The 16,378-nt window shown below is 50.8% G+C and overlaps 1 protein-coding gene across 1 annotated transcript in view; it reads left to right on the plus strand.

Moving 5' to 3' along the window:
• The window catches only part of ADAMTS13 (ADAM metallopeptidase with thrombospondin type 1 motif 13), a 32,937-nt gene that overhangs the window by 12,911 nt on the left and 3,648 nt on the right, over positions 1 to 16,378 (plus strand). The window contains exons 10-29 of the mRNA XM_038374743.1: positions 436 to 582; positions 2,329 to 2,463; positions 2,752 to 2,902; positions 3,810 to 3,914; positions 4,647 to 4,798; positions 5,474 to 5,537; positions 6,445 to 6,571; positions 6,795 to 6,943; positions 7,635 to 7,755; positions 8,547 to 8,627; positions 8,891 to 9,072; positions 9,924 to 10,059; positions 10,908 to 11,037; positions 11,126 to 11,305; positions 11,847 to 12,036; positions 13,447 to 13,561; positions 13,943 to 14,072; positions 14,202 to 14,381; positions 14,794 to 14,973; positions 15,769 to 15,973. Of these exons, the coding sequence (XP_038230671.1) occupies positions 436 to 582; positions 2,329 to 2,463; positions 2,752 to 2,902; positions 3,810 to 3,914; positions 4,647 to 4,798; positions 5,474 to 5,537; positions 6,445 to 6,571; positions 6,795 to 6,943; positions 7,635 to 7,755; positions 8,547 to 8,627; positions 8,891 to 9,072; positions 9,924 to 10,059; positions 10,908 to 11,037; positions 11,126 to 11,305; positions 11,847 to 12,036; positions 13,447 to 13,561; positions 13,943 to 14,072; positions 14,202 to 14,381; positions 14,794 to 14,973; positions 15,769 to 15,973 (2,860 nt within the window). The remainder of the gene's footprint in view (positions 1 to 435; positions 583 to 2,328; positions 2,464 to 2,751; positions 2,903 to 3,809; positions 3,915 to 4,646; positions 4,799 to 5,473; positions 5,538 to 6,444; positions 6,572 to 6,794; positions 6,944 to 7,634; positions 7,756 to 8,546; positions 8,628 to 8,890; positions 9,073 to 9,923; positions 10,060 to 10,907; positions 11,038 to 11,125; positions 11,306 to 11,846; positions 12,037 to 13,446; positions 13,562 to 13,942; positions 14,073 to 14,201; positions 14,382 to 14,793; positions 14,974 to 15,768; positions 15,974 to 16,378) is intronic.

Consider the following 16,378-nt stretch of genomic DNA (forward strand, 5'->3'; position numbering starts at 1 on the left):
AGAGAAATTCCCCAGCTACAGAGATTTCCTCTGACTCACACATTCCTACAGGCCGCTTGACTCCCAGGGTCACATTATTCTCAACTGATCGTAATTAATGACACCCGCCAAGCTCCTGTTGAATGTAATAGCCTTGTTTAGTTGCTCATCTCTGCACAGAGGGGATTCTGGTATCTCTCTCTCCTGCGGACAGGGTTATATCTGATCAACACGTGCTGGGTAGGGTGGTTCCAGGTACTCAGTGTAAACCTTCATTGAACATCTCATCCCTGGGGAGATGTACGTATCACAGTGAAAGGGGGTGGTAAATACTTGGTCAGGTTGAACTGGGAGAGGCTAAAGACTTTTTCAGTTGACAATGTTCACTGCTTGGGTTTTTAATCCTAATGGATCTGCTCTCCCGTTTTCTCCCCGCCTGTCTTACCCTTCCCTGAGGTTTGACCTGGAGTTACCCGATGGAAACAAGCAACTGCGTGGAGTCACCCAGCTGGGGGGAGCCTGCTCCTCCTCCTGGAGCTGCGTTATCACCGAGGACACTGGCTTTGACTTGGGAGTCACCATAGCCCATGAGATTGGGCACAGGTCAGAGGGCAAGACCCAGAGAGTCGCCAAGTGTCAGCCCGTTCACTCAGAGATAATCGGCCGCTGTTTGCAAGCTGAGTTCAGAGAGTGAGCGAATCACCTCGGGCGGTGCTGGGATTCCCTTAGGTTCAGGACCATCCTTAGGATTTATGGGGCCCTACGCAGTATTATTAAACTGGTGCCACATACCCCACTTGGGGCACAGCCACCACCCCCACCTGTAGACTCCCAGAAGACACCCCCCCTCCCCATTGCTGACACACACCGAACTTCGTACGCAGCAGACACTGCGGCAGCCTGGGCTCACAGCCCAGCGGGGAGGGATCGAGGCAGCCAAGGATACTGAGCCGCCTGGCCCGCCTCACAGCGGCAGAGAGTCCCAGTTCCCCGCAAAGACCCCCGTATCGTCTCCCTCACGCAGAATGCGCCGCACTGGCACATTCGGCTCTGTGAATATGGCCCGTGCCGAAGGAGACTGCAGTGCACGCTGGGTGTGCGGGAGCTGACCCGCTCTTACCTGCTGTCCTGGTGGTGCCCCAAATTTTCAGGTGCCCTACTCAGCTGCGTATGCTGCGTATGCCTAAGGTCAGCCCTGCTCAGGTTGCTTGAAACCCAACTCCGGAGAGACAGAATGGGAACAAGGGGCCCAATTCTGCAAGGTTCTGCACTCCCTTAACTCCCATCATCTTCAGTGGGAGCTGCGGGCACTCATCATCTCAGGAGGTACTCAGCACTCTGCACAGAGCCGACCTTCTTCTGCATGGATGTCCTCCGTGCTCGGCTCAGTGTGCCACCAGCTGGATTCCAGCCCCTCAGAGGGCACAGGTCACTCTTGTAATCGATGTGGCGGCGTCTTGGTCCAGAGAATGGTGGTGACTCCCGGTAGCACGGCAGGGCAGGTGACGAGAACAGTGTGCAGTAAGTTACCTATGGGCAGGGTGGGGAATAACAACGGGAAGACTGGCGACGTAGAAAACCACAACAAAACAGAGGCCAAGATTTATAATCCCTGGTCCAAATTCTCGGCTGCTGTAAATTTGTGCAGCTCTGGTGACATCAGTGGGGCTGTGCTCGTTTAGAATTTGGTCTGTTGTTTTGCTTGAGCCATGTCATTCACACCCAAAGTTTTCCATCAGCCTCAGGTATAATGGAGCCGCTTCATTCCCCTTTCCCCAATCCTTTGTCCCTCTGACCTTCTTAGCCTGTGTAAACTCTGCAGCCCAGAGACCGTCTTTTCCTAGGTGTATGGACAGTGCCAAGTGCAAGGGGGTCCTGATCCTGACTGGGGCCTAGAGGCACTAATGTAATGTCAATAAGACCCAGTAAGCACTAGTGTTCTTCAGGAGAAAGCACGCTGTGCTGTGGGGAAAGGGAGGGCTGAGGAAGATGGAATTAGAACAAAACGCAGTGGAAACTAATATTAATTAACACTTTGCACTTCCCTCCTGTTGTATCTCTCCACATTGGTCTGAGGGTCTGAGAGCACTTTATAAACAATGAATTACACCTCACAGCACTGCCACGTAGCAGGGAAATACTATTGACCCCCATTTACAAATGGAGAAACTAAGGCACAGAGCAGGGAAGTGGTTTAGCCAAGATCACTCACGTGCTCCCGGAATAGAATGCAAGAGTGGTGACTCCCAGCCGGGGGTTGGAACTGCGTTCTGCTTCTGCAGTTTAACACCAGGAGATCAGCTGGATAATACCGGTAACACCCCCACCCTCTTTTATCTCTTGCGGCAGTTTTGGAATCCATCACGACGGTGAAGGAAACCGGTGCAGTGGGAGTGGCAACATCATGGGCTCCGAGGGCAGCCACAACAGCGTGGACCTGGTCTGGTCGGAATGCAGCAGAGAGCAGTTCCTTGCCTTTCTCAGGTAGGAGGAACCAGCTGCTCTCCATGCTCATCTGCATGTCTGCGTTGGGGAGAGGAGAAAGGCAAGGAACAAGGTGGGGGACTCTTGGAGAGCAAGGCGCTGTTACTCCTCGGGGATTTGTTGATTTTAGAAATGAACAAGTGGTGAAGAAAGCAGACATCTCTGAGCCTAGGATAATGCTCACCTTTCCTGGGACACCAATAATGAACTCCCAAGGCCTGTGTTAGCATATGTGCATGTCCTTGCTGGCTGTGTGCTGGAAGGTGATGTCTCTTGTGGCTTTCCCAGGACAGGCCAAGCAAGTTGCTTGAACGACCTGCCGGACCTGGAGGGCAGCATCCCCGGGTGGAAGCCTGGCTTGTATTACGGCGCAGATGAGCAGTGTAAAATAGCCTTTGGGAGCGCAGCCATGGCGTGCACCTTTGCCAGGAATGATATTGTAGGTAGAACACTTTCCACCCGCTTGTGCTTCTGGCTGGTAATGGCCACCCCCGAAGTACTGCAGCTGGGACAGGTGTGGTGGCGCAGCAGGGTGGTGGACTGGCATTGAGAGGGGGACAGTGTTCATCTGCAGGGGGGCTCTTGGCAGAGAGCAGGCTTATAAAGAATTTGGATCACTTGCCCCTTTTTCAGCATCTCCTCTTCATTATTATTTAACATTTGCATTGCAATAGTGTCCATGGACCCTGGCCTGGTCAGGGCCATGCTGCGCTAGGTGCTGTACAAACACACAGGGAGAGAGACTCCATGTGGTGAGGAGTTCTCTGTCTTCCCTCTCTTGTTCTACTCCATCTCTTTGCTCTCTGGATCCCCTTTGTCCCCTCCCTTGTACAAGACTGTGTGGCTCTAACACACGCGCAGCATCGTTAATGCATCTCATTAACAAGAAAACACTAATCCGGCTGCAAACCTCAGCCACCGTGACTGACCCTCGTCCTGTGCCATAACAATTGGCAGTGCAAGTCACTGGAAGCACCTATAATGCCTGCCACCTGCTGCATGGGCCTCACTTCATTCCTCTCAAAATGGAGACGCTCAGGAAATTGCCTAAGCCCTTGGTATTTGGAGGGAGAGAGCAGGTGCTGGCTTCCTGCTAGGAGGAAGCAGGTGGGAGGGTGTGGGTAAGGCATGCTTGTCTTCCTGCTGTTCCCTGGTATCTGGTGAGTGCGGAGCACACACAAAGCCATGGCACGGCCTAGGGAAGCCATCTAGCCGTGGTCTGCAGTGTTCCGGCTGGGAGGCATGGGGGTCCTATGTTGGTGGGACAGGGGTGGGAGCTCAGGTTGAGTAACTGGCACAGCAGCCTCGGGCATGCACTGAACAGCCTGGCTTCCCTGCCCTCCCAGGACATGTGCAGAGTTCTCTCTTGCCACACCCATCGGGCTGACCAGACCAGCTGTACTCGCCTTCTTGTTCCCCTTCTGGATGGGACCGAGTGTGGGATCAATAAGGTAAAGAGTCTCCGGGCGTGGTGAAGATTGGAGGTGGGAGTGGGTGGCTACCAGGTACATGGGGTGACAGGGCAGTGCAGTGAGTGACTGTAGGGCACATTGGATGGTTGGGTGGCAGAGTGAGTGGCTACAGGGCATAGCGGATGGCTGGTACAATGGGACGAATGAGCTTTCCCATGTAGAGAGCTAAGTCGGAAGAGTGATGGAGAATCCACCACCACCCTTGGTAAATTGCTCCAAGGGTTAATTAACCTCACTGGTAAAAATGAGCACCTTTATCCTGTCTAAAGGAAAGGAATATTTGTGGCACCTTAGAGACTAACAAATTTATTACAGCATAAGCTTTCATGAGCTACAGCTCACTTCATCGGATGCATTTGGTGTCTGAATTTGTCTGGTGTGCTCTTCCAGCTGTTGGACTGGGTTATGCCTTTGTCTGCTGGACTGAAGAGCCCGTTATCAAATATGCTGTCGGCATAGGGTATTTTCACTGTTTGTCCCGCATGGGAGGTAGAGCTGGAGGAGAAGATGCCTTGCTCAGCTCCTCCCCTCGCGATTTGGGGTCCAATTTCCTTCACCTCCCCTCCCAGGCAGGGGAGTGACTGAGGCACAAGATATTGTACCCTTCCAGTTGCATTTCTCCCAGCCAAAGTGGCAGAGCCCCTCCCCGCAGCTCCCTGCAGTCTTAGTTGTGGCACGGCTGTTGCTGATCTCGGGTGTTCTGGGTTCCAGTGGTGCTCCAAGGGACGCTGTAGCTCTCTGGAAGAGCTGAACCCTGGGGCAGCGGTGCATGGGCAGTGGTCCAGCTGGAGCCCCCTCACCGCTTGCTCCCGCAGCTGTGGAGGAGGAGTTATAACCAGAAGACGACTCTGTAACAACCCCAGGTAAAGACTTTCTTCTTTCCTGGCAGTGCCATTGGAGGCGCTCGGGGGGCCCTCTGGCTGTTTGCAGGCCCAAAGTACCTGTGCTTCCACTCGTTTAACATGGACGAAAGCTTGTAGATGTTCGAGTTCATTTAAACATGGGCTGGCATCCTGCGCTGAACCCAACTTAGGATGTGCTGTGTGTTTTGCCAGTGTAACAAGTTCCTTACCTCTCTACTGACCATGTGTATCATTCTCAGGTCTCATTGCATTTCCACTGCCCAGGTGTGTCATTGTCCCGGATGAGTCTTTTCAGTGCCTTGATCCCTGTGTCACTCCATTCTTCTTCTTAGCATATGCACAATGTGGCCATGACCAGGATCCATCACTGAATTTGGTCTGCTGGTTGGGTCATTAGCTCCCCTGGCTTGGGGAACGCACTGACGGGGAGCGCGACGTGAACGCTGATCCATGCCACCCCTCGTTCCATTGATTGGCTGCATCACCGACCCGTGCATTTGTCATTTCATTAGCCGGCTCGGTGTGGCTGTCCATGAGCCAGATCTTGGTGCTGCGGCTAGGCACTCCCAGATCCTGTGTATTTGGATGATCAGGATCCTCGGTCTCCTCACTGTGCGTCAGCTCTTCCAGCCTCTCACCTGGCTGCCTGTGGACTCACATGTCTGCTGTTTTCAGGCCTGCTTTCGGAGGTCAGGTGTGCAGGGGAGCAGACCTCCAGGCTGAGATGTGCAATACGCAGGTAGGCTGCCTTCTCTCGCTCTGCAGGCATCACACACGTGGCCAAGCAATGCACTGTCAGTTATATGCCATTTTTAACCCTTTAAGAACTCTACCATTTAGGGCCAAAGCTTTCAGAGTCGAAACAATTGATTTTCCTGGGAAGGAAACCAAGTGTTGGGCATGCAGTCTCCATCTGTGTGACAAGACAGGTATTTGTTCCACTGTCACTGAGGCCAATTACTGACTAATAACTGACCAACCCCAGCAACGTTTAATAAAGCATTTCATCTGGGACCCCTTAGAGAGCCGCCAGGCACTCCAAGGGAGGGATAGTTCCCAGCTCAGGTAGATGGACAGCCGCTAGCTTTGGTTGAGCTAGCATGCAAATAGCCATGATGGTGCGGGCAATGGAATGCGCTAGCCGCTTGAGTACTGACCTAGAGTCTTGGACAAGATTGTACTTGGCAGCCAGCCTGTCCCATCTGCTGTGTCCCCATGGCAACACTGCAGCTATTAGCGCCATAGCTCAGTCAAATGTAGTGTGAGTCTGTCTACCCGAGTTGAAGATTACCCCTCTAGCTGCAATGTACATACCCTGAGTCCTTTCAGTGCAGGACTGTGCTCAACAAGGGCCATGCTTGTATTGCTCACATTTTCCCCAGCATTTATTTTGGATAAGTAGGAAAGATAACATCACCTGCAAACCATCTATCTCCCATTCCTAACCCATCTCCTCCTCCCCAAATTCTCCTGCAACTTCACTTCAATGGGATAGTCTTCTTCATTTGCTGTTATTCTATTTGTCAGCTGCTGCTTTTCACCCCAGAGGTGGTTGCACTTAGGTAGTAGGTGAAGTGGTTCCTGGGATTCTGCTCTTATTGTATTCCCTTTCACATTCTTTGCATAATAATCTTCCTCTTCCATAGGCCTGTTTGACCTCCCAGTTGGAGTTTATGGCTGAACAGTGCGCAGCAACAAATGTAAAGCCGCTGTATCTCATTCCAGAAGTCCCATCTTTTTATAAGTGGACGTCGGCTACTGGATATGCCAAAGGTAAAGGGTGGGGGGGGGAGAGAGAGACAGCAGCTCCTTTGGGAAAGAGAACCTCCAGTGTGACCTAGAGTCCTGATCTTAATGGCAAATCAAATGGCAGCTTTACTGGTGGTTACAGCCTTTCCTGACAATTCCTTTTATCTTCTTCCCATAATGTAACTGACTTTCTTGTGCCTTTTTGCTTGAGTAACTCTGCCTTTCTCCCCATGTCTATCTCCCCCAGGGGATACCCTGTGCAAACACATGTGCAAGGCAGAGGAGAAGAATTTCATGGTGAGCCGCGGGGTCAGTTTCACAGATGGAACCAGGTGTGAGCAGAGCAACCGCAGAGCCAAAGGGGCTTTCGATCTGTGCGTGATGGGCAGCTGCAGGGTAAGGATTTTCCTCCCTGCAAGTGGATGGTGGATCCAGGCCAAGCTTCAGACATGGGATCTAAATGGTCTCAAAGGAGCCACCTCCTTGAGGGCAGGAACAAGCAAACTGTGACCCAAACTTTTGAGGCCAGCTCTTCTATAAGAACAGGATTTGTTATGGCTGTTTAGACTTTTGGACTAACTAATTGGGCATCCCACTTGTGCATCCAATACAACCCTCCCCAGCTAGTCCATCCTGCTGATTGTACAGTACGGTACATGTGTATGTAATTCCTTCCTGACGAGTGCAGCAATCAGTTTATACCTTGAAGCATGAGAGTGAAACAACCTTGTCATCAATTCAGCTTGCATAGCTATATATGTTGTTAAGGTAAGTGGGCAGACCTGGACAGACCTAACTCTCCTCCAGGAGAAGTTTGCTCAGAGTCAGACAGTGGGTCAGTGGCAAAATGAGGACTAGAATTTAATAATCCTGACTCTAAACACCATGCTGTAACCACCATCCGTGCTTGATTCCTCTGCCCATGAGTATCTGTGCCCACGTGGGTTCCTCTGCCCATGAGTGTCCGTGCCCACGTGGGTTACAAAGAGAAAAGGTAGCTTAAAGAGTGTAACACAGGAAATGCCACTTTGATCACTTCAGGTTCTTCCCAGAATAAGCTGGTCTTGTGGCTCTGCCCTTTGCTCAGGTGTTTGGCTGTGACGGCAGGATGGACTCTGGGATGGTGATGGACTCCTGCAAGGTGTGCGGGGGAGACAACGCCACGTGCACCAGAGTGAGCGGCTCTTACACAGAAGGAAAAGCCAAAGGTCTGCAAGCCTCAGCCCCGCTCTCCACATCAGGGTCTATTTCGGTTGCCAGATGCCCCCAAAAGAGATGCAGAGCTCTGTGCTGTCCCTATGCAGCTTCTTGGGTGTGGTTTTGCTTGTTTTGGTTTTGTGTGGAATCTGCTGGTGGAGACTGTCAGAGATGGAGACTGATGAGATTAATGCTCATGCAGCCCCGAGAGCTAGTTGCAGCCTGGGTTCCCTGCCAAGCCATTTGCAGTGTGGCTTCCCTACTTGCCAGGGGCAGAGATCCTGAACTCTGGTCTAGGGGGAAGAGCTCAGCCTAGCTGAGTTCTGTAAAACGGGGGCTGCGAGCTTTGTCAAATTCTGCCTTAGCAGTAAAATGTTGATCTGCCTGAGCTCGCCCCTGCCGTCACCCTCACGTAGACTTCTCTGGAGGGTATTTTAAAAAATTGAAGATGAGCGGAGGGCTTTGGTAGCTAGAGTGGAGGATGCTGAGGCCATGTTCCCAGGTCTGCCACTGATTCAGTTAAGTTCTCTTGGCCATATTTGTCCCAGGGGTGACTCTGAAGTCTGTGGAGTGACACTGGGGGGGAATTTAGTTCTCTGTGCCTCCGCCTGTCCTTCCGTAGCATGGCGATATAATACCTACCATGTAGGGGAGTGTAGAGGGTTAATTACTGTCTATAAAGTCTTTTGAGATCCTGGGAAGGTGCACTGTGAGGGCAAGGACTGTAATTACAAATCCCCCCACTCCTTAGAGAAGGTGCAAAAGTGAAAGTGACCGCATCTTCTCTGTGTTCGTTCCCCAGAGTATGTTACGTTTCTAGCCCTGCCTCACAAGGCCACCCTTGTCTACGTTACCAATCGCAAACCTCTCTTCACACATTTGGGTGAGTATAATGGAAAGGCTCCTGGGCCGGTTTGGTTTCTGTGCCCCCAAACACGCAGGCAGTCTCGAGAAAAGGCAGACTCGGGGGGCCATCCTGGCAGTGGGGTACTCTCTGTAGAGAAGCAGGGGAAGCTCTATCGCTTGGGGTGTTTAAAATAGACTGGACAAGTCACGAGTGGATACATAGAAGGAAGCCATTGTCTCTAGTTGATTCTGTGAACACATAGTACCCCTCTGCCCTGACTACCATTGTTGCTTCTCTAGCTGTGAAGGTCCAAGGTCGGTATGTGGTGGCTGGAAAGGAGAGAATCTCCTTGAATATCACCTATCTGTCAGTAATAGAGGACAGCCAGATCAAATACAGGGTGTTACTTACTGAAGACAACCTGCCAAGCCTGGAGGAAGTCCATATCGACGGACCAACCCAAGAGGACATTGAGATTCAGGTAGCTTGGTAGGGCTAGAAAGGGGATAGCTAGAACTGGCTTGGGGCTGCGTGGCTAAGGGCTAAGACCTGCAAGGCAAAGTCTGGTGGTGGTTGAGGCTCTGCTGATTCCCCCCATGCCAGCAGAAATTGAGCTCCATGCTGGTGATGGTCTCCTTATCCTTGGAAACGGTTGAGCATGTTCCCTGTGGGTTTTCTGTAGACTTAAGTGAAGGTTGGATGCGGGGGGAAAAAGGAGAAAACAGCGGAATCCTGGCAGTAAATCTCTCTTGTGATGCAAGAGATCGGTTCCCTTCCCAGAAACAAACCTGGTGGAATTACAAGGCTGTTTCTCCAATTAAGCAGTTCCCATTGTTCATTACCAAGGTTTGTGCTCCAGTGGCAGATACACACATGCTGAGACAAAGCCACACAGGTGAGGGATATCCCTATCAGGACGTGAATTCAGATTTGGGTTTTGGTTCTTATTGCAGACTTAATCTGAGTTTGAATGATTGAAAGTGATAAATAGACCCAGTGTTAACTTGAACTGTTTACAAAGAGCATTGGCTTTAGTCTCTAGTCAGTGCCCAGTGGATGGGTGTTTTTTAAAAGAACTTTTATTAGGGAATATTAATCAACTCTCCAGCATGCTGATTGGCTGACAGAAATTCCACGGACATTGGTACAGGTTTGTTAGAGGTGGGTATGACCCCAGCTATTGGAGTGTTTGGAATCCACATCCAGATCTTGCACCCTGGTTCCATCTTTGCTATTCATGTGCTCAGACCCATTCCTCTGACTTGATCTGCATATGCAACACCATACTGACCTGGGCTAAGCTCTAGATTTATAACTCTTCTCCTTCCCCAGGTTTATAGGAAGTATGGGAAGGAATATGGAGATGTCACCAACCCAGACATCACCTTCAGGTACTTTATACCAAAGGAGAAACAGACACATGTGTGGATTCCTCAGTTCAGGACCTGCTCGGTGAGCTGTGGGGAAGGTGAGGCAGATATGAGAACCAATGGTTAATTGGGGGAAGCTGCTCAGGCTTGTAAATTGACTGGCTGCTATCCACCTAAGTCCTCAAACCTTCTGGACTCACTTTGCTTATTGAAAGAAATACGGCTTGGTATCAGTTTCATGAATTGTATTAAAACTTACTAAACAAACTGAAATTTTAAAAAGTGACAAAATCTAAACTGTTATTACTAATATTAAATTAAGCTAAGAATAAAGCAGTACAGCTATCAAATCATGATCAACATCAACAAGCTAGACTCAACAGTGGATTGGAATTAAATCCTCAGATTAATACTCAACATAACCAATCCTTATAGACTCCAAAGAGGATTCTAAGAAGGTGGCTGTGCATTTGGTTATAAACCCCAGCTAAAGAATTTGGTCAAAGTCAATCAAGTCTATGATTTAGAGCTAGTTAAGTGCTAATACTGAAATCAAATTATTACCTAATGACTGATCTAGAGCTGGATGAATTTTTTTGCCCAAAACTTATTTTCTTTCTGTTTTGGAACTGGGCTAACAGTTGAACAGCTGATCTTTTAGAACCTTCATCTTGCTTGAGAAAAAGTTACTTTAAAATCTTTCAAGATGAAACCCATGTAAGAAGTACAATTTTTTAAAGTTTATATAAGGGCTATATTCCCATATTTGTTCTTTCTCTGACACATTTGGGGATTCACTTCTGTCTTGTTGGACAGAGGGAGCTCACAGTTTCTTTCTGTAAGAGCAAAGACCAGACCGTAAGTCAGCCTAGAATTTCCTTTCCCTTTTTCAGCTGAGAACCTCTGCAATGGCAGTTCTAATATTTTACGGAACTTTCGTTCCCAGGGGTGCTACTGGTCAATCACTCCTGCTTTGACCAGACCAGGAATGAAATAACAGATGATCAGCAGTGCTCGGAGACTCCACAGCCCCCTTCAAGGCAGGAGCCCTGTACCATGGCGCCATGCCCATGCAGGTGAGTATACCTGAACGGCCTTTTCCACCACTAAGCTAAAGTCTCTTATCACTAGAGATGGGCATAGCTGGCTCTTGTCCTTTCACAGCTGGGTGGCGGGGGACTTCGGCCCCTGCAGTGCCACATGTGGGGGTGGAGTGATGGAGCGGCTGGTTCGCTGTATGAAGAAAGAAGGGGGCTTGATCCTGACTCTTCCTGATTCCAAATGCATGGATGCTCCCAAACCTGCCTCCACCGAGGCATGTAGCACTGGGCCGTGTCCTATAAGGTAATTCAGAGGCCCCCTGAACATGTGTGTGGGGGAATAAATAATTGACTTTTTCTCCCCTTGTTTTGTGTGACAGTCCCGTAGTCAGGGTGGGTTATTGCATGTTCTTCATTCTTGAGGGCACCTTGTTCCTGCCTGGGCTATGTAACCATTTCTGTTACTGTGCCCTTCACAGTGACTTCTGCTGGGGCCACAATTCCTCAAGCTGAGAGTGTGTGGACTCAGCCATGAGGAGATCTTTGTCCCTTCTTTCCAATCACGGAGACCAAGTGTTCTCCCCAGAGGCACAGCTCTTAATTAGGAGAAGGTCTAAGTGTTGTCTAGGCTGGACTAGGGAACTGGGAGCCAGAACGCCTGGGTTCTTTACCAGCTCAGCCACGATTTGCTGTGTGACGTCTTGAACATATCACGTCACCTCTCTGTGACTCAAATGTGGAATGGGAATAGTAATCCCTACCTACTGAAGGTGGTGTGAGGGTCAGCTGATTAAGGTTTATAAAGTGCTTTGAGATCCTTGGGTGGTGCTCTTATTTCCATGTAGATGGAAGGAATCTGAGCTGAGCAAATGCTCTGCCATCTGTGGGGTTGGAGTCACCCAGCAGAACGTGACCTGTGTCCAGATTCTTGATGGACTGGAGACCACAGTAGACGACAGCCTGTGCTTGGCGGAAGAGAAACCTCTAGCTTTTGTGCCATGTGTGGTTAATATTTGTCCTCTAGGCTGGAACGCAGTGAGTACACTAGCCTGGCTAATGGGGAACCTCACACACTGGCCCGCGGGGAATCCCAGGCTGGAGGTTGAGAGGGTGTTATGCACATAGGACAGCTTATTAGTCCAGAGTCCCTTGTAGTCACTGCAGGAAGCCTTGCTCACCTTAGATAATGCTGCCAGGTTCATCAGACTTTGTTGGGGGTGATTTAATTCTGGCAGGGGCCAGCTAAACCACCTTGGGCATCATCCCACCTTCTTTCCTTCCCACGCAGCTATATTGCTCCAAGCAAAGCATAGGCCGAAATGCTTTAGCATTTATCACAGAGAGCCATTGCCTCATGAAATCACCTCCCGTAAAGAAACCTGCATGCTGTCTGTCAGAGGGACCCTGGCATTTGCAAACAGACTGCAGGATGAAACTGGAAAATGGAGGGGAAATTGACTGGCTCTGGGGATTGTTAATGGGGTGTAGAGACTGTCCCCTGCCGGCCACTGGTTCTAAGCCAGCCCAGGTCAAGTGTGACTGAAAGTCATGACTATCTAAGGTAGGCCAACGGTCTGGAGACAATGTGTCCATGTCAGAGAACCACCCCCACAGTGCCCAAGAGGTGCCCATCTAGGCAATCTCAGCCAAAGGGCCAGAGACTTCCTGGCCATGAAGTCAGGAGAGGCTCTATCCACATGGCTCAGCCTTATTGGTGGGGCCTTGTGAGGGAAACTTGCCTTGAGTGTGCTGTGCTGGTACCACTGTGTGGGGTAAACACAGGGTTCGGCCTCCAGGGCTGTCGGGGGCCTTTCGTCAGCACTAAAGTTTACAGGCCAGTGTCCCACTAAAACAGGTAAAAGGAAATTCTCAAATCTGTCTCTCTTCAGTCAAAGACATAGGCACCAACGCTCTGACTGCACCCCTGCCCTGTCCCCATTCCAATCCCTTCCCCAAAGTCCACGCCCCCTCCCTGCCCCATTGGACTCCTTCCCCAAATCTCTGCCCCAGCCCTGTCTCCTCCCTTGAGTGTGCTGCGTTTCCGCTCCTCCCCCTCCCTCCCACAGCTTGTTAAGCCACAAAACAGCTGTTTTGCAGTGGCAAGCGCGGGGAGGAGAAGAGGGGACATGGCGTGCTCAGGGGAGGAGGCGGAGGCAGAGGGGAGGTGAGCTGGGGCAGGGAGCTTGGTTGCTGGTGGGTGCAATTTGCCAGCCCCGGAGCACCCACAGAGTCGGCACCTATGGTCACAGAGGGAGATTCTTGTGGGGGCTTAGATGCACGGCTTGCATCACTGAAGGGGAGTCCTGGGGCTATACCAGTTTGGAATCCATCAGACAGCCCTGTGACACGACTGAAAAGACTCCCTTGGTTCCAGTGGGCTTGGCTCAGGCCCTGGGTGAGCAGCAGCTGCCAGTCACTTGTTTTTTGCTGCTCTGTTGGAAGCAGGACAATTCTCCCTCACGGGAAGAGCTGGTGCCATTTGGGAGTCTCCAGAAGGAAAATCGCTCGGTGCATGTCTGGAGCCCTCTCCTTGGCGAATGCACTGTGACCTGTGGTGGAGGTGAGATGCTTGTGAGGGTGCACGGAAACGTTCTTTGTTCTGGGAATGAACTTGGCAGCCTCGTGCATTCGTGCAATTGACCTTTCACCGCTGAGGAGTGGGGTGTGTGTGTAGTTGTGGTCACAAGTACACAGAGTCTGGAAGAGTTAGGGGCACATGTCTCGGGGCTTGGAACAAGGATGCAGAGCCTTCCCCTGTAACGTTCCTGGTTTGAATCCAGAGTAGGCTGGTACTAATACAAGGTTCCAGGAGCTTGGGCGGAGCTTGCTTGATTGATAAACAGCACTGAGCTCCAGCATAAGGCTGCTGCTCTCATAAATGATCTTGTTTCAACAGCCGTGTCCATGCCATGCTATCAGACTGTCTCCCCTTCCCTTCTAGGTGTGGCTCAGCTTCGCTATGTGTGTGTGGCTTTTGAGACCAAAGAAGAAACTCAAGAGAAACATTGTAATCAAGTGCTAAAGCCAGCGAGCAGGCTGGAAAGCTGCAATCCCATGCTGTGCCCACCAAGGTACGAGACAGGTCTCTTTTCACTGTCAGCCTCCAGTGACGGGGTGGTGTGATGGGGTCAGCTATTTCCCGCAGGGAAAGTGTTGTGTGGGTCCTGGTACAGATGTTCTCTCCATTCTTGTCCCCCCAGTTGGGAGGTGAAGGAGCTGGCTGCATGCCCAGTGAGCTGTGGAGGAGGGAGAATACCACTCTCTCTTCGCTGTGTAAGGCAAGAAGGAAATACAACCCGTCCTCTTCCTCATTCCAAATGTGGTAGGATGTCCAGGCCAGCCAGCACCAAGGAGTGTGGCACTGATCTGTGCCCAGCAAGGTAACTGCTAGTTGCTTTAGGGCCTGGGTATAACTGAGTGAAGCCCTTGCATGCTTATGTGCCATAGGAAATCTTAGCCCAATATCCCTGATACCTCAGTACCTCGGAGCGGGGTAGGAGCCCCGTTGTAACAAATCTGGGGTTGCAAATGTGGACACCACAATTACCACCTAAATTGTGCTTAGACATTCCAGTACCCCAGGCGTCTACCATGTGAACTAAAGGACAATCAGCTGTACTTCTTAAATAGGGCTGATAGCCTCTGCAGGCAAATCTCCCAAATAAGCCCATTAAGAAAAGCTTTGGATCTAGTGCTTTGGAGGTTGGACCCAAACTCCACCTTAGTTCACTGATGCCCGGCGGTGGCTTGCTGAGGGTTGGAGTCACTCATTGATGGCTGTGTTGTTCCCAGGTGGCATTACAAAATGGACTCGTGCAGCGTAAGCTGTGGAGGAGGTGTGATGCGCAGGGTCCTGTACTGTGCGAGGGAGACGGGGGACAAGATGGAAGAGATTGTATCAGACGCACAGTGTCATGGTTTGCCTCGCCCAGAGGAGCAGGAGCTGTGTAATCTGGAGCCGTGCCCACCAAGGTCATTATAATCACACTCACCAAGACCACATGTGCCTGCGGAGAGTGTGCGTCTTTAAAAGTTCCATGGACTCAACCCAGGGTGGTTGGGGAACCAGGTTACAGAGGGGACCTCTGGATTGTCACTCTCCAGAAGCTGGAGACAAAGTGCTTTGTGCCCTAGAGGAAGTGTGAAGGGTGCTCACTGCCCAGTCACTTCTGACGTTGTAACTTCAGGATGGAGATGCATGGCAGGGTGGTAGCGGAAGCATGCTCATGCTAGGAGGGTGTGTGGCTTCTAGTATCTGTCTTTGTTTTTGATGTTGCAGAGGGCTGTTTACTGGGCTGAAATAACACAAGAGTTGTTCTGTTCAGGATATGTCAGTTCCGGGGGGGTATAAATATCACAAGAAGACCAGATCTTGACTCATTTCAGCCTGTACATGTCTCCCCGAGGGCGGGGAGTGGGGCGCAGGGGAAAGGGCTTGTGATGCATGTACTGTGAACACCCATGCAAATATTGAGCTCATGGGGTTTCGGCAAAACCCGAAGATGCTGCTCTACAGCTTTCAGAGGTCCCACTTCTACACCAGCCCCAGATATTCTAACCTCGCCACAGGGACTGACTCTGTTCCAGATATGGATTGGAGCCACAGTCAGTTGGGATGATCCCAGGCTGCAGTGTGCGTGTTGCTCAGGAAGGGAGTCTACAGATGGCTGGGGAAGTGGGAAGATGAGGAAGTCTCAGTGTATGCTTTTTAGCAGGGGCTGGTGGGAGGAGGGGAATCACTGAATTTTCTCCTTCCCCTCGGATCAGATGGAAAGTAGCAGCAACTGGTTCGTGTTCCTCCTCTTGTGGGCTTGGCATAGCCACGCAATTGATCACCTGTGTCCAGTTCTGCCAAGGCCTAGAGACCGAGCTGGAAGAGAGTTTGTGTCCAGAGGCAGAGAAACCCCTCTCCAGCATCCCCTGTATCATCAGAATGTGCTCCTATGAGTGGGGTTTCAGTGAATGGACAGAGGTACCTGCTATCCTTCTAACGCAGCGCTAGGTGCGGAAGCTGTGCAGCCCTCTGGCTTCATAGCAAATCCGAGGACTATCGGTATAGGAGAAATAACTCCTCTCTTGCACATTGCATGGTGTTAGCATCCATCAAAATGCCAACCTGTTCCTAGGGATGTCATTCATCTTTCCTTCCGCTCTCCGTCCCTGAGCAGGCTATCTGTGCAGCCCCCACGTTGCTAGACTTCTGCTCTTTGGCTACTGTTTAAAAATTGCCTTAGCATGTTTTGGGGTGATGTGTTCCATGCAAATCTTTTCTGAACTTTGCTCAAACCTTCCCCTGTCAGATCAGACACCCACGTAATCACTATTGTGCATGCATATTAGTACGTCTGTGGGTCTCAGGGTCCTTCGGTAAGGTGGC

Source organism: Dermochelys coriacea, chromosome 16, assembly GCF_009764565.3.
Source record: "Dermochelys coriacea isolate rDerCor1 chromosome 16, rDerCor1.pri.v4, whole genome shotgun sequence".
NCBI lineage: Eukaryota > Metazoa > Chordata > Testudines > Dermochelyidae > Dermochelys > Dermochelys coriacea.